Source organism: Mytilus edulis, chromosome 3, assembly GCF_963676685.1.
Source record: "Mytilus edulis chromosome 3, xbMytEdul2.2, whole genome shotgun sequence".
NCBI classification, from domain to species: Eukaryota; Metazoa; Mollusca; class Bivalvia; order Mytilida; family Mytilidae; genus Mytilus; species Mytilus edulis.
The window spans coordinates 84,894,211-84,920,887 of NC_092346.1; the positions used below are offsets into that span (position 1 = coordinate 84,894,211).

The window sequence follows — 26,677 nt, forward strand, 5'->3', positions numbered from 1 at the left end:
CTTTATTGGATACAGAACGAGTATCTTCAATGACTATTATTTTTCTGTAAGGAATTCTAATTTGGTTTTCCATTTATGCTTTTTAAGTTTCTTGCATAAGAAAGGTGGATTGAAGGCCAATATTTTCAGCTTTGAGCTCTGAATTTATCATTCCCTTTAATATAGAGTCATCTTATACCTTTGTGTTATGTATTGCAGTTGTTTTTCTACTAATTATTTGTATACTTCTAGTAGTCATGAACTAATTATTTACATAAGTATGGCAAATCATATAGTGAATTGTGGGTAACTCACTTGTATGTTTAGAGAGTAAGATATTTTCATTGCTCAATAAGGAAGTTTTTGTCCTTCAGTTAACCTTGAATGTGTTTGCACTAATAACTCTTCTTTCATGTTCAGATTGAAATGTGATAGCATCATCAGTGGTTGTTTATTACGTTATCTGCAGTATAGTTTGGTGATACCCTCGCTTACTGTATGATGATTTACATAGATCTATGACCTCTAGTTAAAAGTACCCAAGAAGGATTCAAAACTTCTTGTTCAATCATTCTTAACCAGAATTTTTTAAAAAGGCAATCATCGTACCATCGGTTCAAATCTATGTTGCATCCGTCTTGCCACTTGGTGGCGATCAGCAAATTAAAGTCAACAATGTTCTGAGTGGTTGGGCTGACATCCATAAAGGCGTACCACAGGGTTCGATACTAGGGCCATTGTTGTTTAATATATTTATAAATGATATTTTTCTTTTTGTTAAAAATGGTAGTTTATATAACTATGCAGATGACAATACTTTATCTTTTTGTACTCCAGATTTCGATTTATTAATTTCAACTTTGGAATCTGATTCAAAAATACTTATTGAGTGGTTCAGGGTAAATAAAATGCAAGCAAATCCTGACAAATTTCAAATTTTGGCTGTTGGCAAAAAGACCTTTGAAAAGAACCCATCTATACATATTCAAAATTCGAACCTCACATGTGAAAAAACAGTAAAGTTATTAGGCATTGAAATAGACTACCAGCTAAATTTTGATGTTCATGTCAGCTCAATCTGTAGGAAGGCATCACAGCAATTAAATGTTTTAAAACGTTTAGGCTCATTTTTGGATAGACTTAGTAACCTTACTATATTTCATACTTTTATTCTTAGTAATTTTAATTTTTGCCCTTTGGCATGGCATTTTTGCACTGAGAAAAATTCCAAAAAACTAGAAAAGGTGCAGGAAAGAGCACTCCGTTTTGTTTATGAGGATTTTACCAGCTCCTACGAGGACCTCTTACTTAAAGCTAAGGTGCCTTCCTTGCAGATCAGACGGATAAGAACAATGGCTCTAGAAACTTTTAAAATTATAAACAACATCGCTCCTGTGTGCTTACAAAATTTGGTGAATGTCAAAAAATCTAAATATTCTTTCAGGTATGTAAATATTCTTGAAATTCCACAGGTAAAGTCAACCCGTTACGGTAAAAAAATCGTTCAAATTTGCTGCTGCTACTTTATGGAACAGTCTTCCAAACCATTTCAGGACTGAAAACAGTTTTTCACATTTTAAAAGTCTTGTTCAGTCCTGGAACGGTTGGGAATGTCACTGTTCTGCTTGCAGATAATTCTTAAACTGTTTTATTATTTATGCTGCTTTTGGTTGCTCTGGTCAAGCATGTTTTTACTTCATTCTAAATTTGTTGATTATTTTTATTGCATGCTATGTATGTGAGATTCAACTTTGTATTACAGGTTGTTTTATATGTCAAAATGCACTGTTTTTATGTTATTTATATGTTTTTATATTCGGTCAAAAGCTCCTTAGAGCTTGTGTTGCTTATTTGTACTCATGCCGAATCAAAATAAAGTTTTCTTATCTTATCTTATCTTATCTTATCATCTTTTCTGTATGAGAGTTGAATCTGAGCTGACTTTCTGAGAGTTAGATATGTAATTGTTGTTGAGCTCCCTAATTTTGCAATTAACTTTGACTCTTTGTTCTACTTTGTCTTGCTCATAAAATCTATGCATGTCGATTTTTTTATTCCCAGCTGCCCAGTTCCAGGATACTTTTGAATATAATAAGACTTCAAGAATTGTCACTGCACTTCAAGGGTGAGCGTTTACACATTGTATAATTAAATTTGATTTCATAATGATATCATCTATAATAAGAGTCGTCCTGTTTTCCAAGTAATTGTTTGCTGTTGTTGTGGACACTTGGGATTCAAAATTGTATTGTTTGCCATCTATTTATATTATCAGTGTCTGTTTTTTGTGATCCAAATAGTGCAAGCCTTATACTTTGCTGAACTATTTTTGTGTGTAATATGGTAAAACCAATGAATATTTGTAGACCGGAAATCCGCACGAATGTTCCATCCAATTGTGTGATAATCTTCTAAAAATTTTCTTAATTGGATATATATATATATATGTTTATTGCACTCTCAAAACATGGAAATCATCAGCACCAGAAGTGTGAACGAGCACCGAGTCAAAACTTATAACACAACAGTGTGCTACGGGTACTGAGTCATAATTTTAACACATAATAAGAAACAACGGGTACCGAGTCATAACATTGTACTACGAGCACTGACTTAAACATGCATATCACAAAGCTATACTAAGGGCAACGAGTCATTCAAAAGTAAAAACATAAAACAAGTAACAAATGTAAATAAATATTTATTACAATAAAATTTTCAAAAAAGAATGTGTAAATAAAACAAATAAATATTTCAAGTTTCATATAATGAGATCGATATAAGGTGGTTATTTTCATATTGTATAAAGATACATACGTCCATAGCGCAATATAAGAAATTCAACATGTATCGAATTGTGGTAAAGATGGAAAACATGTTGATGTGCATGGACCCTCGGGACATGTATCATTTGTTATGTATTTATTAGACCATATGTGATATAAAATAAAAGTTTGCCATTTTGATGTGATGATTCCAAATTGTCCTTTCAGTATTGGTTTAATCAGTGACATGGGTACATTACTCGTTTTAAGATTTGTCATTGTTGTAATAAATGCAGCGTCAATCTTGGCATTGTTTATTTCAGCTTCATCTGGTGTGCCTCGGATGCTGCTGAGATCATATCCCCAATAACAATCCTTATTAGGTAAAATGTGATCCGCTATGTATCGTATAACAGTAAACCTACTTCTGAAAACAGTTCCGGTTACTTGGCGGGCAATTCTACACACAGGAATATTAGTTTCCACTCGATTTCTTATTTCATTAGTCAGATATACAATCTCTTGGCTATCGCAAATGGGGCTTTTTATGTAGTTGTGAGCCGAAGTGACCCCTTTACGAATTAAGTTAAGGTCATGACCCCAATAACAGTTGCGATTAGGAAGAACTGATTTGGAAATGAATTTTAGAAGATCAAATAAGTTGCTGTACATTTGTTTTGTTAGTTTTGGTTTATACATTTTTATAAACTTAAATATGTCTGATGGTTTCTCTGATTTCTTTATGATTTTGTTTTTTATTTCTTTCAAAAAAACATTAGCTTCCTTTATTTCTTGTATTTTCAGTTTTAATTTATCAATGCTATTGGACAAAACCGTTATCAATGGCTGCAGATAATTATTTGAAAGGCGCTCAAGAGTGTTGCGGTTTGATTTTTCTATTATGTGGTTATAATGACATCTATATTTAGAATGCCCGTAAGTTTTAGAGACAAACTTATAAAGTGATAGCAATTTTGGTTCATATTGTTTGCCCTTACTTGACAGATCATATAGAAATTTCACAACATACTGGCAGAACTTTTTCTGAAAAGTCTTCATACTTCTAAATGCAGAATTTAATTGTTTTCTTGACTTGATAAGTGTATTTTTCTTTTCTTGTAATTGATCCCGTACACGTGCCTCTTCCTTTACACTAGAAACAACATCAACAATGGCAAACCCAACAGCTAGGACAGCACCAATACCTGATGCGGCTAGTGCTAAGGTAGTAGCACTTGTTGCTACCAATACTGGCAATGTCATCAATACTTCTATAGGAAGGAGATTGACCTGTAAAGCCGCTGCAGATATAGTGTTTTTCACCCATTCATTGTAATCAGATATGTCTGCGTTAATATAAGTAAAGTCATCCTTAATAGAACTATACAGGTTTACTAAATCTATTAAATTCTTATCAATTGCGGTATCCAGTTCTTTTATGGTCAGAATTTTGTCCTTAATATCAGTAACTTGGTCATGGATTTTGCTGGCTGCAGCCTCAAACTGACTTGGCTTACCATATTTTGACAGGAAACTATTTCTTTTTCCAGTCACTTCAGGCAGAAGATGCTTTTTTATTTCGTCTCTAAAAAAACAAAAAAATTACTACATGTATAAATCTGTATAATAAAAGCATATATTATATAACATGTATAAATCTGTATAATAAAAGCATATAGTATATAACATGTATAAATCTGTATAATAAAAGCATAGTATATAACATGCATAAATCTGTATAATAAAAGCATAGTATATAAAATACTAGTATAACGTACAGAAACCATTAATAAACATTATTGTATCAAAGAATACTCGAAGATGCTTAAAGTAAGTTGAAAGTACTTTACCTGCTGATATAATGTCATGCCTGTTATTCTGCACAACTTGTTCATAACTTGTACAAAGGCAAAAAACTACGGAGCTGGTAGTCTTAATTATTATGCCGTCCTATATTTTTTGTGTGTACGCAGTACACCATGATCATTACAAAACAGGAATGTGTCCATATTACACGGATGCCTCACTCGCACTATTATTTTCTATTTTCAGTGGACCGTGAAATTGAGGCCAAAACTATAATTTTGCATTATAATTATAAGGGTCATATCATAGGGAACATGTTTACTAAGTTTCATGTTGTCGGACTTCAACTTCATCAAAAACTACATTGATCAAAAACTTTAACCTGAAATTTTTTAACCTGAGAAACTTTACTTTAAATGGGGACAGACGAACCAACGGACTTACTAGAGGACGCACAGAACCAAAAACATAATGCTCATAAATGGGGCATAAAAAATACAACTACTGATTGAGTTTAAATTACTAATTAGAAATAATAAAATGTGGTATAACTGAAAATGAGACAATTCTCCATCCAAGTCACAATGTGTAAAAAGGAAAAAAAATATAGATCAAATACGGCCTTCAACACGGAACATTGGCTCACATAGAACACAAAGCTATAAAGGACATTGACATTGAATAGTGTAAAACAATTCAAACTCGAAAACTAACGGTCTAGTCACTATAAAAAAAAGCGAAACGCAAAACACACATATACCACATCAACACACGACAACCATTGAACGAAAAGATATATATTATATACCACATCAACATACGACAACCATTGAACGAAAAGACATATATTATATACCACATCAACATACGACAACCATTGAACGAAAAGACTTATATTATATACCACATCAACATACGACAACCATTGAACGAAAAGACATATATCATATACCACATCAACATACGACAACCATTGAACGAAAAGACATATATCATATACCACATCAACATACGACAACCATTGAACGAAAAGACATATATCATATACCACATCAACATACGACAACCATTGAACGAAAAGACATATATCATATACCACATCAACATACGACAACCATTGAACGAAAAGACATATATCATATACCACATCAACATACGACAACCATTGAACGAAAAGACATATATCATATACCACATCAACATACGACAACCATTGAACGAAAAGACATATATCATATACCACATCAACATACGACAACCATTGAACGAAAAGACATATATCATATACCACATCAACATACGACAACCATTGAACGAAAAGACATATATCATATACCACATCAACATACGACAACCATTGAACGAAAAGACATATATCATATACCACATCAACATACGACAACCATTGAACGAAAAGACATATATCATATACCACATCAACATACGACAACCATTGAACGAAAAGACATATATCATATACCACATCAACATACGACAACCATTGAACGAAAAGACATATATCATATACCACATCAACATACGACAACCATTGAACGAAAAGACATATATCATATACCACATCAACATACGACAACCATTGAACGAAAACACATATATCATATACCACATCAACATACGACAACCATTGAACGAAAAGACTTATATTATATACCACATCAACATACGACAACCATTGAACGAAAAGACATATATTATATACCACATCAACATACGACAACCATTGAACGAAAAGACTTATATTATATACCACATCAACATACGACAACCATTGAACGAAAAGACATATATTATATACCACATCAACATACGACAACCATTGAACGAAAAGACATATATTATATACCACATCAACATACGACAACCATTGAACGAAAAGACATATATTATATACCACATCAACATACGACAACCATTGAACCATAAACAAAATACAAGGCTACATACAATGAACAAATGGTCTATAACGCAATATAAGTTCTTTAATAACACTAACCTCATTTTACAAACCTGTGGATAATATAAACACCCTTTTGTGGCTTGTACAACTTTTAGAGTGGTAGTTGTAACAGCTGTAACTACAGTAATGGTAAAAATAAGAGTACTGAAATATAAAAAAAATATAATATAATATGCTTAGAGGGGTTTAAACTCAAATAAGTTAAGTCAACGACAATACATTGGTACTCGAAATTTACAGTTTCTGAATGATGTTTCTGTTCCTTATAAATTAAATGTTCTTGCTAAAGTACTGAAGTGGTTACATTTTAATAATGTGCGTCGACTGTTGTGAATTATTATGACGGTCACTATTACATACATTCATATAATGCCCCATTTTATCTGTCAGGCAGAAAGTAATGGGCCGAAAAACGTTATAATTATACAGCCAGGGAAATATATGTTGCAGAAAGAAAATAATAGGCGAAATCCATTACACTTGTTTAACAGAGAGTATATAAAAGACTGCATTCGTTATATTTGTTATAATTGTAACACGTAATATTCGAAGGACGGATTAAATGGACTTCTAAATTGAAATGTAGCATCACAATATTGAAGTTTTAAAAGTTCATAGAAAACTCACAAAATAAATCTTTTTTTACGTAATCCATGTTCTTCCTCTGTAAATGATGAAAATACAAAATCACTTCAATGAATACAACAAATAACATAGGTTTTATATACAAAGTATGTATATGTTACAGTAAATAGATGAAATCAGGAATTACATGTAATTACTAACCAATTCAGTAAATACCTGTAATTACTAGTCAATTTAGTAATTACATGTATTTACTGATTGGTTTAGTGATTACAGGTAATCACTGATTTATTTTGTCATTTTTACAGCTATTTACTAACTTGATATTTTTGTTTTAATATCTTTGACATAATTCAATAACCCTTATAAAGGGTAAATGAATGATACCAGACTTAATAAAAAAGTGTTTTTATGGGCAAATAGAATATGTAACAGTAAAATTAAAAACTGGAATTTTAGAGTTCATAGTAAATTTAGAGAACTTAATATTGAAAATTTTTGTAATATAAACTGTACTTTTAGTAAAAATGATATTGAGAATATTGAAAGTAATGTTTTTGATATGTACAAGAGAAAATGGTGTAATGATTTAAACACAAATGAGCGCAGTAAACTGCGTACATATAGATTATTTAAACAAGAATATTATAAAGAACATTATTTAAGTGTTCATATGCCAGGAAAATATAAAAGCGCCTTTGCTAAATTTCGATGTGGTGTGGCGCCAATAAGAATTGAAACAGGCAGATATGAAGGGGTTTTAAGTGAAAATAGATTTTGTTTTAATGATTGAATAATTCATGTATGCAACAGAAACTCATTGAAGATGAGAAACATGTTTTACTCAAATGCCCCTTTATATTCACATGCAAGACAAGAGGTTTTTACTAGAGCAGTTTCTTTTAATATTGATTTTTTAGACTTAAAGGGGCACTAGCTGTCAAATTCATTGTAACCGATTTGACTCAAATTCTCATATTTGGTTTATAACAATGTAAAACATTTATCCAAACTATCAAAAGTCTAAAATAAACAGTTTACAGAGCATGGGGTAGATAATATATAGGTTCGTTTCGTGTGTATTTTAGTCCAGACGCCATCTAATTAACTATCGATTTGACCTCAGATGACCATATAAGCGATGTAAACAAAAACAAAGATACGAATAGATTAAACCAACACGTTCAATTGCATTTTTATAGGTCTGTTTGATTTGATTTTATAGATTAAAAATAGATGTTTCTCATTGTTTTTAACCATATAAGAATGATTTTATGTACATCGAATTAGTAATCAAATGATTTACCGTAGTTCCACTTTCATTGTTGACATTCTTTTTCTTTAAATAACCAGTACACGTACAATGCATGCGTTGTCAATCTCTAGCTAGGGGTTAACTTGAAGTTCACATGAATACCGGTTAGAATGATGATGACGTTTTCACTTGCAAGTGAATCAGTCAAAAATTATGTTTAATCGCTTATTTCAACAAAATTAAAGGAAATTGATTGCTAAAAGCAAATTATAATTTCATTATTCCAATTTGATTAATGATTGATCTAAAAAAAATCATACTTTATTTTTTTTTTATATATATATCGTAGCTAGTGCCCCTTTAAATGATGATGAAAAATTTATATTTTTATTTACAAATGAAAATTTGTGTTTTTATTCTGCCAAAATCTGCCATGATATTTTAATTCAAAGGAAGAATGTTTTATATAGATAAAAAATGTTTTGTATTTTTATCGAGCTGTCCTTTTTATGTAAAAGTCTCTCATAACTCTTTTGAGAGTGGCTCTCGAATGTTTTTAAGATTGTTTTGTACTTTTAATTAAAACATGTTGTATATATTGTATTCATGTTTGTATTGTACATGTAGAGAGGTGAGACTATAATAAAATATTTGATTTGATTTGATTTGATTTATAAAAAAGTGAAAGAAAACATTTTTTTTTTCACTTTATAAATCTCGGGTGTCCGAAGCACTTTTCTGGATTAATATTCATTAGGAATTCTTGATCACTTCAAATATTTCTTCAAGAGAGACAAAATACAAAACAGGATTTGCATTGTGTGTGAATGATTTTGAAAGGGAATTTTTAAGCAATGGTAAATCGCCTTATGATGTACAGGAATTGTATTTATTTAAGTATGCCGATGATATAATTGTTTTCTGATTCTGTAAAAGGTACTATTATAAAATTTAAAACACCAACCCATTGGTGGCCAGTGGCTGTTTTTTTTTTTTAACTCTTTGGTAGGGTTGTTGTTGTCTCTTTGTCACATTTCCATTTTCAATTTTATTCGACACAATTTTGTTGTACCCTTGTAAATGGAGTTTGACAATTCCATCATCTAAATTTTAGTGATTTCGATTTATTAATTTCAACTTTGGAATCTGATTCAAAAATACTTATTGAGTGGTTCAGGGTAAATAAAATGCAAGCAAATCCTGACAAATTTCAAATTTTGGCTGTTGGCAAAAAGACCTTTGAAAAGAACCCATCTATACATATTCAAAATTCGAACCTCACATGTGAAAAAACAGTAAAGTTATTAGGCATTGAAATAGACTACCAGCTAAATTTTGATGTTCATGTCAGCTCAATCTGTAGGAAGGCATCACAGCAATTAAATGTTTTAAAACGTTTAGGCTCATTTTTGGATAGACTTAGTAACCTTACTATATTTCATACTTTTATTCTTAGTAATTTTAATTTTTGCCCTTTGGCATGGCATTTTTGCACTGAGAAAAATTCCAAAAAACTAGAAAAGGTGCAGGAAAGAGCACTCCGTTTTGTTTATGAGGATTTTACCAGCTCCTACGAGGACCTCTTACTTAAAGCTAAGGTGCCTTCCTTGCAGATCAGACGGATAAGAACAATGGCTCTAGAAACTTTTAAAATTATAAACAACATCGCTCCTGTGTGCTTACAAAATTTGGTGAATGTCAAAAAATCTAAATATTCTTTCAGGTATGTAAATATTCTTGAAATTCCACAGGTAAAGTCAACCCGTTACGGTAAAAAAATCGTTCAAATTTGCTGCTGCTACTTTATGGAACAGTCTTCCAAACCATTTCAGGACTGAAAACAGTTTTTCACATTTTAAAAGTCTTGTTCAGTCCTGGAACGGTTGGGAATGTCACTGTTCTGCTTGCAGATAATTCTTAAACTGTTTTATTATTTATGCTGCTTTTGGTTGCTCTGGTCAAGCATGTTTTTACTTCATTCTAAATTTGTTGATTATTTTTATTGCATGCTATGTATGTGAGATTCAACTTTGTATTACAGGTTGTTTTATATGTCAAAATGCACTGTTTTTATGTTATTTATATGTTTTTATATTCGGTCAAAAGCTCCTTAGAGCTTGTGTTGCTTATTTGTACTCATGCCGAATCAAAATAAAGTTTTCTTATCTTATCTTATCTTATCTTATCTTATCATCTTTTCTGTATGAGAGTTGAATCTGAGCTGACTTTCTGAGAGTTAGATATGTAATTGTTGTTGAGCTCCCTAATTTTGCAATTAACTTTGACTCTTTGTTCTACTTTGTCTTGCTCATAAAATCTATGCATGTCGATTTTTTTATTCCCAGCTGCCCAGTTCCAGGATACTTTTGAATATAATAAGACTTCAAGAATTGTCACTGCACTTCAAGGGTGAGCGTTTACACATTGTATAATTAAATTTGATTTCATAATGATATCATCTATAATAAGAGTCGTCCTGTTTTCCAAGTAATTGTTTGCTGTTGTTGTGGACACTTGGGATTCAAAATTGTATTGTTTGCCATCTATTTATATTATCAGTGTCTGTTTTTTGTGATCCAAATAGTGCAAGCCTTATACTTTGCTGAACTATTTTTGTGTGTAATATGGTAAAACCAATGAATATTTGTAGACCGGAAATCCGCACGAATGTTCCATCCAATTGTGTGATAATCTTCTAAAAATTTTCTTAATTGGATATATATATATATATGTTTATTGCACTCTCAAAACATGGAAATCATCAGCACCAGAAGTGTGAACGAGCACCGAGTCAAAACTTATAACACAACAGTGTGCTACGGGTACTGAGTCATAATTTTAACACATAATAAGAAACAACGGGTACCGAGTCATAACATTGTACTACGAGCACTGACTTAAACATGCATATCACAAAGCTATACTAAGGGCAACGAGTCATTCAAAAGTAAAAACATAAAACAAGTAACAAATGTAAAAAAATATTTATTACAATAAAATTTTCAAAAAAGAATGTGTAAATAAAACAAATAAATATTTCAAGTTTCATATAATGAGATCGATATAAGGTGGTTATTTTCATATTGTATAAAGATACATACGTCCATAGCGCAATATAAGAAATTCAACATGTATCGAATTGTGGTAAAGATGGAAAACATGTTGATGTGCATGGACCCTCGGGACATGTATCATTTGTTATGTATTTATTAGACCATATGTGATATAAAATAAAAGTTTGCCATTTTGATGTGATGATTCCAAATTGTCCTTTCAGTATTGGTTTAATCAGTGACATGGGTACATTACTCGTTTTAAGATTTGTCATTGTTGTAATAAATGCAGCGTCAATCTTGGCATTGTTTATTTCAGCTTCATCTGGTGTGCCTCGGATGCTGCTGAGATCATATCCCCAATAACAATCCTTATTAGGTAAAATGTGATCCGCTATGTATCGTATAACAGTAAACCTACTTCTGAAAACAGTTCCGGTTACTTGGCGGGCAATTCTACACACAGGAATATTAGTTTCCACTCGATTTCTTATTTCATTAGTCAGATATACAATCTCTTGGCTATCGCAAATGGGGCTTTTTATGTAGTTGTGAGCCGAAGTGACCCCTTTACGAATTAAGTTAAGGTCATGACCCCAATAACAGTTGCGATTAGGAAGAACTGATTTGGAAATGAATTTTAGAAGATCAAATAAGTTGCTGTACATTTGTTTTGTTAGTTTTGGTTTATACATTTTTATAAACTTAAATATGTCTGATGGTTTCTCTGATTTCTTTATGATTTTGTTTTTTATTTCTTTCAAAAAAACATTAGCTTCCTTTATTTCTTGTATTTTCAGTTTTAATTTATCAATGCTATTGGACAAAACCGTTATCAATGGCTGCAGATAATTATTTGAAAGGCGCTCAAGAGTGTTGCGGTTTGATTTTTCTATTATGTGGTTATAATGACATCTATATTTAGAATGCCCGTAAGTTTTAGAGACAAACTTATAAAGTGATAGCAATTTTGGTTCATATTGTTTGCCCTTACTTGACAGATCATATAGAAATTTCACAACATACTGGCAGAACTTTTTCTGAAAAGTCTTCATACTTCTAAATGCAGAATTTAATTGTTTTCTTGACTTGATAAGTGTATTTTTCTTTTCTTGTAATTGATCCCGTACACGTGCCTCTTCCTTTACACTAGAAACAACATCAACAATGGCAAACCCAACAGCTAGGACAGCACCAATACCTGATGCGGCTAGTGCTAAGGTAGTAGCACTTGTTGCTACCAATACTGGCAATGTCATCAATACTTCTATAGGAAGGAGATTGACCTGTAAAGCCGCTGCAGATATAGTGTTTTTCACCCATTCATTGTAATCAGATAATATGTCTGCGTTAATATAAGTAAAGTCATCCTTAATAGAACTATACAGGTTTACTAAATCTATTAAATTCTTATCAATTGCGGTATCCAGTTCTTTTATGGTCAGAATTTTGTCCTTAATATCAGTAACTTGGTCATGGATTTTGCTGGCTGCAGCCTCAAACTGACTTGGCTTACCATATTTTGACAGGAAACTATTTCTTTTTCCAGTCACTTCAGGCAGAAGATGCTTCTTTATTTCGTCTCTAAAAAAACAAAAAAATTACTACATGTATAAATCTGTATAATAAAAGCATATATTATATAACATGTATAAATCTGTATAATAAAAGCATATAGTATATAACATGTATAAATCTGTATAATAAAAGCATAGTATATAACATGCATAAATCTGTATAATAAAAGCATAGTATATAAAATACTAGTATAACGTACAGAAACCATTAATAAACATTATTGTATCAAAGAATACTCGAAGATGCTTAAAGTAAGTTGAAAGTACTTTACCTGCTGATATAATGTCATGCCTGTTATTCTGCACAACTTGTTCATAACTTGTACAAAGGCAAAAAACTACGGAGCTGGTAGTCTTAATTATTATGCCGTCCTATATTTTTTGTGTGTACGCAGTACACCATGATCATTACAAAACAGGAATGTGTCCATATTACACGGATGCCTCACTCGCACTATTATTTTCTATTTTCAGTGGACCGTGAAATTGAGGCCAAAACTATAATTTTGCATTATAATTATAAGGGTCATATCATAGGGAACATGTTTACTAAGTTTCATGTTGTCGGACTTCAACTTCATCAAAAACTACATTGATCAAAAACTTTAACCTGAAATTTTTTAACCTGAGAAACTTTACTTTAAATGGGGACAGACGAACCAACGGACTTACTAGAGGACGCACAGAACCAAAAACATAATGCTCATAAATGGGGCATAAAAAATACAACTACTGATTGAGTTTAAATTACTAATTAGAAATAATAAAATGTGGTATAACTGAAAATGAGACAATTCTCCATCCAAGTCACAATGTGTAAAAAGGAAAAAAAATATAGATCAAATACGGCCTTCAACACGGAACATTGGCTCACATAGAACACAAAGCTATAAAGGACATTGACATTGAATAGTGTAAAACAATTCAAACTCGAAAACTAACGGTCTAGTCACTATAAAAAAAAGCGAAACGCAAAACACACATATACCACATCAACACACGACAACCATTGAACGAAAAGATATATATTATATACCACATCAACATACGACAACCATTGAACGAAAAGACATATATTATATACCACATCAACATACGACAACCATTGAACGAAAAGACATATATCATATACCACATCAACATACGACAACCATTGAACGAAAAGACATATATCATATACCACATCAACATACGACAACCATTGAACGAAAAGACATATATCATATACCACATCAACATACGACAACCATTGAACGAAAAGACATATATCATATACCACATCAACATACGACAACCATTGAACGAAAAGACATATATCATATACCACATCAACATACGACAACCATTGAACGAAAAGACATATATCATATACCACATCAACATACGACAACCATTGAACGAAAAGACATATATCATATACCACATCAACATACGACAACCATTGAACGAAAAGACATATATCATATACCACATCAACATACGACAACCATTGAACGAAAAGACATATATCATATACCACATCAACATACGACAACCATTGAACGAAAAGACATATATCATATACCACATCAACATACGACAACCATTGAACGAAAAGACATATATCATATACCACATCAACATACGACAACCATTGAACGAAAAGACATATATCATATACCACATCAACATACGACAACCATTGAACGAAAAGACATATATCATATACCACATCAACATACGACAACCATTGAACGAAAAGACATATATCATATACCACATCAACATACGACAACCATTGAACGAAAAGACATATATCATATACCACATCAACATACGACAACCATTGAACGAAAAGACATATATCATATACCACATCAACATACGACAACCATTGAACGAAAAGACATATATCATATACCACATCAACATACGACAACCATTGAACGAAAAGACATATATCATATACCACATCAACATACGACAACCATTGAACGAAAAGACATATATCATATACCACATCAACATACGACAACCATTGAACGAAAAGACATATATCATATACCACATCAACATACGACAACCATTGAACGAAAACACATATATCATATACCACATCAACATACGACAACCATTGAACGAAAAGACTTATATTATATACCACATCAACATACGACAACCATTGAACGAAAAGACATATATTATATACCACATCAACATACGACAACCATTGAACGAAAAGACTTATATTATATACCACATCAACATACGACAACCATTGAACGAAAAGACATATATTATATACCACATCAACATACGACAACCATTGAACCATAAACAAAATACAAGGCTACATACAATGAACAAATGGTCTATAACGCAATATAAGTTCTTTAATAACACTAACCTCATTTTACAAACCTGTGGATAATATAAACACCCTTTTGTGGCTTGTACAACTTTTAGAGTGGTAGTTGTAACAGCTGTAACTACAGTAATGGTAAAAATAAGAGTACTGAAATATAAAAAAAATATAATATAATATGCTTAGAGGGGTTTAAACTCAAATAAGTTAAGTCAACGACAATACATTGGTACTCGAAATTTACAGTTTCTGAATGATGTTTCTGTTCCTTATAAATTAAATGTTCTTGCTAAAGTACTGAAGTGGTTACATTTTAATAATGTGCGTCGACTGTTGTGAATTATTATGACGGTCACTATTACTTACATTCATATAATGCCCCATTTTATCTGTCAGGCAGAAAGTAATGGGCCGAAAAACGTTATAATTATACAGCCAGGGAAATATATGTTGCAGAAAGAAAATAATAGGCGAAATCCATTACACTTGTTTAACAGAGAGTATATAAAAGACTGCATTCGTTATATTTGTTATAATTGTAACACGTAATATTCGAAGGACGGATTAAATGGACTTCTAAATTGAAATGTAGCATCACAATATTGAAGTTTTAAAAGTTCATAGAAAACTCACAAAATAAATCTTTTTTTACGTAATCCATGTTCTTCCTCTGTAAATGATGAAAATACAAAATCACTTCAATGAATACAACAAATAACATAGGTTTTATATACAAAGTATGTATATGTTACAGTAAATAGATGAAATCAGGAATTACATGTAATTACTAACCAATTCAGTAAATACCTGTAATTACTAGTCAATTTAGTAATTACATGTATTTACGAATTGGTTTAGTGATTACAGGTAATCACTGATTTATTTTGTCATTTTTACAGCTATTTACTAACTTGATATTTTTGTTTTAATATCTTTGACATAATTCAATAACCCTTATAAAGGGTAAATGAATGATACCAGACTTAATAAAAAAAGTGTTTTTATGGGCAAATAGAATATGTAACAGTAAAATTAAAAACTGGAATTTTAGAGTTCATAGTAAATTTAGAGAACTTAATATTGAAAATTTTTGTAATATAAACTGTACTTTTAGTAAAAATGATATTGAGAATATTGAAAGTAATGTTTTTGATATGTACAAGAGAAAATGGTGTAATGATTTAAACACAAATGAGCGCAGTAAACTGCGTACATATAGATTATTTAAACAAGAATATTATAAAGAACATTATTTAAGTGTTCATATGCCAGGAAAATATAAAAGCGCCTTTGCTAAATTTCGATGTGGTGTGGCGCCAATAAGAATTGAAACAGGCAGATATGAAGGGGTTTTAAGTGAAAATAGATTTTGTTTTAATGATTGAATAATTCATGTATGCAACAGAAACTCATTGAAGATGAGAAACATGTTTTACTCAAATGCCCCTTTATATTCACATGCAAGACAAGAGGTTTTTACTAGAGCAGTTTCTTTTAATATTGATTTTTTAGACTTAAAGGGGCACTAGCTGTCAAATTCATTGTAACCGATTTGACTCAAATTCTCATATTTGGTTTATAACAATGTAAAACATTTATCCAAACTATCAAAAGTCTAAAATAAACAGTTTACAGAGCATGGGGTAGATAATATATAGGTTCGTTTCGTGTGTATTTTAGTCCAGACGCCATCTAATTAACTATCGATTTGACCTCAGATGACCATATAAGCGATGTAAACAAAAACAAAGATACGAATAGATTAAACCAACACGTGCAATTGCATTTTTATAGGTCTGTTTGATTTGATTTTATAGATTAAAAATAGATGTTTCTCATTGTTTTTAACCATATAAGAATGATTTTATGTACATCGAATTAGTAATCAAATGATTTACCGTAGTTCCACTTTCATTGTTGACATTCTTTTTCTTTAAATAACCAGTACACGTACAATGCATGCGTTGTCAATCTCTAGCTAGGGGTTAACTTGAAGTTCACATGAATACCGGTTAGAATGATGATGACGTTTTCACTTGCAAGTGAATCAGTCAAAAATTATGTTTAATCGCTTATTTCAACAAAATTAAAGGAAATTGATTGCTAAAAGCAAATTATTATTTCATTATTCCAATTTGATTAATGATTGATCTAAAAAAAATCATACTTTATTTTTTTTTTATATATATATCGTAGCTAGTGCCCCTTTAAATGATGATGAAAAATTTATATTTTTATTTACAAATGAAAATTTGTGCTTTTATTCTGCCAAAATCTGCCATGATATTTTAATTCAAAGGAAGAATGTTTTATATAGATAAAAAATGTTTTGTATTTTTATCGAGCTGTCCTTTTTATGTAAAAGTCTCTCATAACTCTTTTGAGAGTGGCTCTCGAATGTTTTTAAGATTGTTTTGTACTTTTAATTAAAACATGTTGTATATATTGTATTCATGTTTGTATTGTACATGTAGAGAGGTGAGACTATAATAAAATATTTGATTTGATTTGATTTGATTTATAAAAAAGTGAAAGAAAACATTTTTTTTTTCACTTTATAAATCTCGGGTGTCCGAAGCACTTTTCTGGATTAATATTCATTAGGAATTCTTGATCACTTCAAATATTTCTTCAAGAGAGACAAAATACAAAACAGGATTTGCATTGTGTGTGAATGATTTTGAAAGGGAATTTTTAAGCAATGGTAAATCGCCTTATGATGTACAGGAATTGTATTTATTTAAGTATGCCGATGATATAATTGTTTTCTGATTCTGTAAAAGGTACTATTATAAAATTTAAAACACCAACCCATTGGTGGCCAGTGGCTGTTTTTTTTTTTTTAACTCTTTGGTAGGGTTGTTGTTGTCTCTTTGTCACATTTCCATTTTCAATTTTATTCGACACAATTTTGTTGTACCCTTGTAAATGGAGTTTGACAATTCCATCATCTAAATTTTAGTGATTACATGTAATTCCTAATTTCACCTATTTACTGTAACATATATAACAATGCCCTGTAAGTATCAAGAGCACCAGTCATTTAAACACATATATTTGTATTTGAGCATTACTGTGAAGACCAACACATATTGAGAACCTTATGATGTTCAGATGTAGCTTTAACTTCAGGAGACCAACACAAATTGAAACTTTGTGGTGTTCAGGGTAGCTTAACTTCCGGAGACCAACACTTATTGAGAACCTTGTGATATTCAGGGGTAGATTAACTTCTTGCGACAAACACATATTGAGACCTTGTGGTATTCAGCGAAATCTTTAATTTCGGTCATCCATCGATCTATTGTTCAGTAAAAGTAGTTCTAGTAAAAGTGTTGATATTGATCAAATTTACGGAAAGACTTGTACGCTTTTTTAACTTGCATTTCTTATTTAAAGTTTTTCACAGTATATCTGGATTGAATAACATACCGTACATGAATATCATAAGAAGTAGAAAATAAAAATAGTCGTTTTTAATTTGGTGCGTATGAAGCGTTTTTCTACGTATAATAAATTAAGAATGAAATGCAGTTTCTCAAAAGTTATTTTACGAAAAACTCCGAGTAGGATATTCTGTACTAAGTAGGCGGTCAAATATTTTTTTTTATATGCCAATTTACCAGTCAGCAATTAAATCCACAATACATCACTGATATATTAAAATACCTGTAACACACTCCAAACGATAAGTTAAATCTGACTCCCACGTTATACTTGTTCCGTGTTGTCGTGGTATTAACATTCCGGGGTTTCCCTCTTCTGGGTAAGAACCGTTTAACATTTGTACCATTGCTACACTATTGCCAGTTTCATTCGTTTTACCTTTAAATATATTTTAAATACACTTAAAAGCAGAACATCCCAAACTGTTCTTAACAGTTACCATTTTGCCACTTAAAGCAAATATTTAAAAAAAAATTCCTTAGATCTATTTTTTTTCTTTAACGATACATAAGTATTTTAAATTTGTTATGGTAATTGTAGCTTATATGCTATTAATTTCGTTAAAGTTTACACACTATATATTGTCCTGTTATGAGTTCAACGTTTTGTTAAATTATACCGTATGCTAATATAATTTTTCGGTTAGGTTTAACGCTCCAGAATAATACAGTACATACATATATGATACATTTCGAAAAAAAAAGCTTGGAAGTAACAAAATATTCTTAAACAGTTTACGAGACTTTTGAATTTGCCAGCTACTTGTTCTCTTAAAGTTCAACTTTTTTTTATAAATATTCTGAAGCTGTTAGTGGTGTTACTTCTATGAGGAAACAACCTTAACTGGCGTTAAACGTACCTATTGCCCATGCGCCCAGATCACTTGAATAAAATACTTGGATGTCATCCCCAGAAAGAGAACGATATTTAGTTGTCAGTCCTGTATCCTTTCCTATCCTTTCAAATTTAGCGAGAGTTGTGTCAGACGGAAAGTCTTTGCCTCCTGTCAGCCGTAACATCTTGCAACCACCTGAATAAAATACGATTGTTGGTTATCGGGTAAGACTTTTAATTTTTCATAAAATCAATATCTCCTTCCCAAGTTAAAATTCGAAAAAATCTTGTTTTGTTTTCCGGATTATCTTTTCCCTCAAGTGTGATATCTGACCTCGACGAAATTTCAACGATATGTTTTTAATATACTCGCGGTACACCTAACCCCTTTTCTGTCTTTTTCACTTTTTAGAAAACAAGTTTGTAAATGTATTTATATATGGAAGATTGAGATTGTCACAAGCAAAAAAAAATTATGAATAAAATGAAATAGAAATTAGAAAAATATATCCTACCACAGGAAACAATATTAGTTTCAGGTTCAATCTTTTGTTGGCATATTTTCAGGGAAAAATAACACGGCGATTTGTATTGTTTGCCTTTATTGTCGCACACCATACCTCCTTCGTCAGAGCACCTTGCTGTGCTGTCATCTGCACAAACACAATCCACGCCATCATAAACTTCCCATTTAGGGCACTGATCACCTATTGATTAAAAAAAAAGATATGTGTATTATCAAAATGTAGCTGCTATGGAGAAGCTGTGTCATGTTATATATCTTTGTTGCTGAAGGTATTCATATGATATTGATACATTTTTTATTAATAAAATTCGTATTCTTATTCTAATTCTTTTTTGATTTTGACTTTTTATATTTTAAAGGTTTGTTTTACATTTGTTTAATTAGAAATCATTTTGTATTTTGTTACAACATTTTAATGAATAAATGAATTTTTATAATCGGTATTCCGCGATTTATGCCGTTTTTTGTTTTTTTTAAGTGTTTGATATGTTGTTTTTAACGATTAAAGTCTTTCTCACCTTTGCCCCTTGGTCGTATTTTAGGGTCAGTTAATTTGCATGCACCAATCGTTCATGGATTTAGTAATTGTGTTAGGGTTAGACGAGGGACACTTACCAATCCATTGTTGTATAAAACGCTCTTTGGTCTGGTATGACTAATCAAAATATTTAAATAAGAGTTACAATGTGGAAAAGAGCACCCTGAGTTCACCCCGAAGTTTTTGTGGACTTCTGTTTATATTTTCGTCATTTTTATGCGGCCACATTGTTGGCTGATTTTCTCCGACTGGTGCATATGGTATCATTTTTATAATTTTCTCTCTTTTTTGTCGAGTGCTTAATTTTAATATTCTTAAAAACATGAACAGCTAACCTTGTTGTAAATTTGCATCAGCACTCTCTGACCTCACGGATCTGTTTAAAGCTAGAGCCAGGTCTAAAATAAAAATATGTTATTTAATTGCACAATACCCAAACGGTGGGCTAGAAAAAAATGTAATGTGGCGGAAGACGGTTGATACTGGTATGTTTTTACAAGATGTATTAAGGTTATGTTAGATTTTATTCTGCATGTATTTTGAAATACGCGAATTGAAATATCTTAATCATTTATTGAAAGTTTCAACATGAAGAAATTAAAGTTGACCAGCCTTCAATTTTTTATGAACATGTAATTTATCCTCGTATTAACCATGGCTATTTCCCAAATTACTTCATTAGAATCAAGAGACCTGCACATTTAAAAAAGTCTGACTTTCCGTAACGAACAAAACTAATCACAATTTTTCGAAAAATCTTACAGCTAGACTACACTGTCATTTATCTCGCATATATGGCGGAGGACATTTTAGCGCATTGATAGGACATTTGAGCGAAAAAAGTAGAACCCATGTTAGCGTCTGATTTTTAACCCATTTTAGCGAAAATCAAAATTGTCAATGCCCATTTTAGAGAATATTTTTAACCCATTATGATATATAATAAATAAAAACTTTAGTAGACTCAAGACAGCACAATATAACATATTTGATGTCTATCAAAATACAGCACTAAATGTCTAAAAGATTTAATCAAATGATAAAAGTTCGTTCTAACCTGGAATATATATTCTAGAAAACGTACATAATAGGCTCCGGATATACCCCATGTACAAAACTGTTGAATTGCATTAGGAACTGTTCTTTCTTTTTATCTTGTCTAGATTGTGGTGCATATTTGTCTATATTTCGTATTTTTATATAAGTTGCTGTTTGCAATTTGATAATAGTATATAAAAAAAGTAAATAGCTGGGTGACAACTATAAAATTGATCACTATAATGGGCATGGAACGACTCAGGTCCATTATTAGTTTGCTTTGAGTTACACTGATCTTCTGCCCAAAGCTTAGTGAGTATTATTCAACTGGTAGGTCAGTTTTCGCCAAAATAGGCTATCGAACATACAGGTGAACGGGTTAATCCGGCGCTAAAATGGCGGCGCTCAAATGTCCCCTAGTAGTTCAAAATTTTTCGCTAAAATGTCCTGCGCCCGTACAATAGGACTTGTTGATTATGAAATACTTCAAACAATATAAAGATACCAGTGAGACCCCATCCCCCTACCCCAGGGCAATACAAAAACAAAAAGAACAATCCAAAAAACCAAAAACCAAGTTTACTATATACCATCATACAAGTTTCATTTTATATTATTCGTTTTGTCCTCTTGGTTAGCAAAAATAACAACTCCCATCAAGACAAAAAAAAATAATAATTATATATAATCATTTGATTTCATTTTGTCATTATAATTTTTGGCTAAATTTAGATGTTTTTTTTTATGTCGTTTTTATTTTTTTAAACACTTACTTGCTGATTGTTGGTATAACAAAAAAACACAGAAAACAAGCCAGTAGGCCGTATAAAACTCTTTGGTACTCTTTGTATTCATTTTCAAAATTATGAATTCGTTTAGTTTACTTACAAACCCAGTATATATATTTACATTGCTTTACCTTCGTCATCGACGGATAATGTGTCCGGGAAAGTTGTCAATAAGGCGGACCTTTCCGGAAAATAAGTCATGCAGGTCATATTTAATTGTTTTGTGTTTATCGACGTGATGTTAAATTGTGATAGTTATGCCTCTATAATTTCTTATTAAAATGATGTCTTCCCATCTCTAAACACACACTTTTCTTATTCAAATTATATCATAAACAAATAGAAAAAGAAGGGAAAAAAAGAAAAAAATGGAAAATCGACAACAATCATTGTCATATTGTCTATCATGTTTTGTACAGTACAGTGTCTTTTACTCATGTCTTTTATATCAAATATCCTTGCTCTCCATTTGACAATTTAATTCAAACTAAAAAAAATTAATTAATTCGTATTCATTTTCATTTTCAGCATATACAAGTAAAACTTGAATAAACTACTTCAAACGAAATATTGAGTCTGCTCTTTTTTAAAGAGTTATGTATCTAATTATGGCAATAGGTTTTTCTGTACATGTAATATATTTCAGTGTCATCTTTCAAATATTGTTTGGTTATATTTTTATTATTCTATCAGTGGATTGATTAATTTGCAGCAAAGGTTAAGTTTTTTTTTAAATTTTAATAGTTCAATGGATCTAGACGTGTAATGTGAATACAAAGATACCACTGAACATATTTGTGGAAAACATATCCGACTTGACCAATATACCTTACAAATAAAGTCAAAATCTTTAAACGGATATCAATCATTTAAGTTTCGAACGTTTAAATTATTAGAAAGAGTACAGCTATTTCAAAATTAACTCAATCGCGTGACATTTATCCTCTTAGGTCTGATGATTCAGTTTTTTGGTTTGTTTTCGCTATTGTATGTTTATTTTTTCCATTTACAGTCGTGACCATTAGAACGGATGGTCATTTTTGCTACACGTCCAAGTAAGGTTTCACATGGTGTAATGTAAAAATAATACAGTAACAATTACTGAAACCCTAAAAAAAGGTTTTCGAAAATGATCTAGTTAAACTTCCCTTCCCCCTAAAAATCATACAAACATAAAATGACGTAACCTTTATGAATCGTGTTATAATTCTGACTCTTAATGTTTACTTGCCAGCCCCCTGTTCAAAATCCTGGATACCCACCGGCAGTATGGATATAAACATAGTTATTATACTTATTTCGTAATGTTGTCCGCTTGAAGAGCTTTTTATGAATTTTATAGGCATGTTCTTAATTTAGACATATTGTAAAACGCCTGAAAACTTTAGGCATTTACTAAAATGCCTTCAAGATTTAGGCAATTTATATACTGATTATTTTTTTTTTTACATTTTTTTCAGGCCTGGAAAAATTGAAAGGCATTTTACAAAATGCCTGAATTATTGTACGGATTGAAATGTACATAAAAACGGAAACATCCAAAGCATAGAACAACACAAAACGGGGTCATCCAAAGCATAGAACAACACAAAACGGAGTCATCCAAAGCATAGAGCAACACAAAACGGAGTCATCCAAAGCATAGAACAACACGGAGTCATCCAAAGCCTAGAACAACACAAAACGGAGTCATCCAAAGCATAGAACAACACGGAGTCATCCAAAGCATAGAACAACACATCAGTTATATCTACTGGGGATTCATTAATTTTCGTGGATACCAATTTCCGTGGATTAAGGACAAATTAGATTTTGTGGATATTTAATATCGTGCTTTTACAAAATTCACCATTCATAAAAAATCTAAACATAATTGGACATCTAAATTCGTGGTTCAAACGTAGCCGAAACCTTGGTATCTAACAAATAATAATTAACCCACTGTTGAATGTTACTGCTTGCAGAGATTTAAGAAGTAGGCCGTGATAACTCAAACATTTTCCAACATTGAAAGACTATGCATCATCTGCCAAAGTCTTTATGAAATTCACCGTCGCATTTCATCTGAAAGGGATAAATTAAAGGTGGTCAGTTTTGAGGTATATAAGTGTTTTTATTTACACATGATTTCATTGGGAATACACATGACTGTTTAAATGTAGAAGAAACATATTCTAAAGTAAATCTTTTTTCATTGTAATTCATTATATGATTTTTTTCAGCTCTGTTAACATTTAAAAACGTTTGAAAACATGGGGTTTCGTAAACAGCACACACATGAATATCTTCTTTTCGTGTATTTCCAAAAGATTTGAAACATTATTAGCGTGATAAGGTTAACTGACATCTTTTGGGTTATTACATAATTCGCCAGAAAAGAATAAGATTCGTCGCATGGAAAGAGTTTCATGTATAGCATGGGACGCTTACACTATACGGACTTTGATTCGTCTTTTCTTCATTGTTTTATTTTAACATTATTGCACTGTAGTCGCCTTAATTTATCAGGTTATAAAGACATAAGAATGTCCTTGAGGCGATGAAAATACTCATATCTACTTTACAACCAAACACAACCTTATCCGATGAAACCAATACTTTATAGGGAAATTCGTTTTGTGGTATCGAACATTCTAATAATTGCCACTAAACGCAAGCAAACAACAATCAGTCAATCAGCACCTTTATTTTTCTCTGCTTCATAATTCACACTTTGTTTTGATAAATATTTGTAAATGTTTTGATGTATTCTAAGAATAATAGATAACTTTCGAGTTCGATGCATTTCCGTCAAAAACTAAGTGAACATCATTCGTGCGTTTGGGGGCGTCGTCGCTTTCGTTCCAATGTTGAGCGAGTGGTTGGAAAACTGTAAAGCTATATTGCACGAATTATTTGGCAAATTGAATTCTCACAATTGTCTTTCAGCACTGCTCTCATTAAGGAATTGTGTTAAAGAACCTACAAAACAAATATTATTTCTTGTTTATCCTGCACAATGACGATCACTAAGACGATTGATGAACGTTTATAGTGCAGGGATACAGGCGATCCCGTCTATCTGGTAAATGACGTCATAAAGGAGCACATAATTGACGAGTTTTTTTCAGTGACGGACAAACTCGAAATGGGTCTGTTTGTCCTTCTGTCACCAAGGAAGTCTAAAATGAAATCCTATCTCATATACAAAGTAAAGTACAGACGTTTAAAAGTTTCACTAGAAAAAGTCATGACTTTGTACATACTTTCCAAAATTTTACAATGTGCTAAAAAGAGATTTGACTTGATTTATTATTATTTTTGTATGGAATAAAAACCATCTCAAAATTGAGTTGAAATTGCAATATTTGGACGGATTTTCTGCCTTTTTAAATATTTTTTTATTTAATGGCCGTTGTTGTCTTATTCTGTTTTTTTGGTTTTGTTTCTCGATATATCGCCTGATTGTTTGCTGGCTTATTGTTCGCTAGCTATTGTTCGCTAGCTTCAGCCTGGTTGTGCTTAATATTAGTAAATGTTAGAATTATGAAGCCCAGGTGGTCGTGTGGTCTAGTATAGCGGGACGGCTGCAGTGCAGGCAATTTGGTGTCACGATATCTCAGTAGCATGGGTTCGAATCCCGGCGAGGGAAGAACAAACAATTTGCGTAAGCAAATTTACAGATATATCAAAAAAAATAACTGAATAAATAGTCAACGATTAATCTTACAGGGCGATGGATCATGTAATATGATTCTGTACACTACAAAAGATAATATATAACAAGTCAAAAAGGTACAACATCACCATTAAATAACTATAAAATGAACAAATATTAGATATTTCGGATAACAGATATCCTTCTTCGGTAATAGCACGATGTCAAATGATTCATGTCAATATATTCAAATTGAGACACTATAAAAAATCTATATATATATATATATATACAACTCGTCTAAACATCAACCCAACAATGTTAGATCTGTAAATTTGCTTTCGCAACAAGTATAAAAGGGTACATCACCAAAAATTAATTAGCTATTGCTATCGCTTCACCATGCAGTTATACCCAAAGAGCGATAATCCCTGAATCAAATGTATTCCTAGAAAATTATTCCCACTTTCTACATGGTTAAAGGGGCATAAGCTACGAATTAGAAATAAAATAAAAAATTAGTATAG

At 31.4% G+C, this 26,677-nt stretch overlaps 2 protein-coding genes across 2 annotated transcripts; both read right to left on the minus strand.

Annotated features, from left to right (window-relative positions):
- Nucleotides 1-2,732: 2,732 nt before the first annotated feature.
- On the minus strand, nucleotides 2,733-10,034 carry LOC139515464 (uncharacterized). The gene is made up of 3 exons (XM_071305036.1): nucleotides 9,943-10,034; nucleotides 6,565-6,672; nucleotides 2,733-4,329 (listed from the first exon to the last, which is right to left on the minus strand). Exons 1-3 carry the CDS (start codon nucleotides 10,032-10,034, stop codon nucleotides 2,820-2,822), a joined length of 1,710 nt encoding a protein of 569 aa, XP_071161137.1. The 3' UTR covers nucleotides 2,733-2,819.
- Nucleotides 10,035-11,405: 1,371 nt separating this feature from the next.
- Nucleotides 11,406-21,564, minus strand: LOC139515465 (uncharacterized). The gene is made up of 8 exons (XM_071305037.1): nucleotides 21,561-21,564; nucleotides 21,023-21,085; nucleotides 20,139-20,330; nucleotides 19,649-19,819; nucleotides 19,012-19,167; nucleotides 15,976-16,012; nucleotides 15,385-15,492; nucleotides 11,406-13,005 (listed from the first exon to the last, which is right to left on the minus strand). Exons 1-8 carry the CDS (start codon nucleotides 21,562-21,564, stop codon nucleotides 11,493-11,495), a joined length of 2,244 nt encoding a protein of 747 aa, XP_071161138.1. The 3' UTR covers nucleotides 11,406-11,492.
- Nucleotides 21,565-26,677: the final 5,113 nt, after the last annotated feature.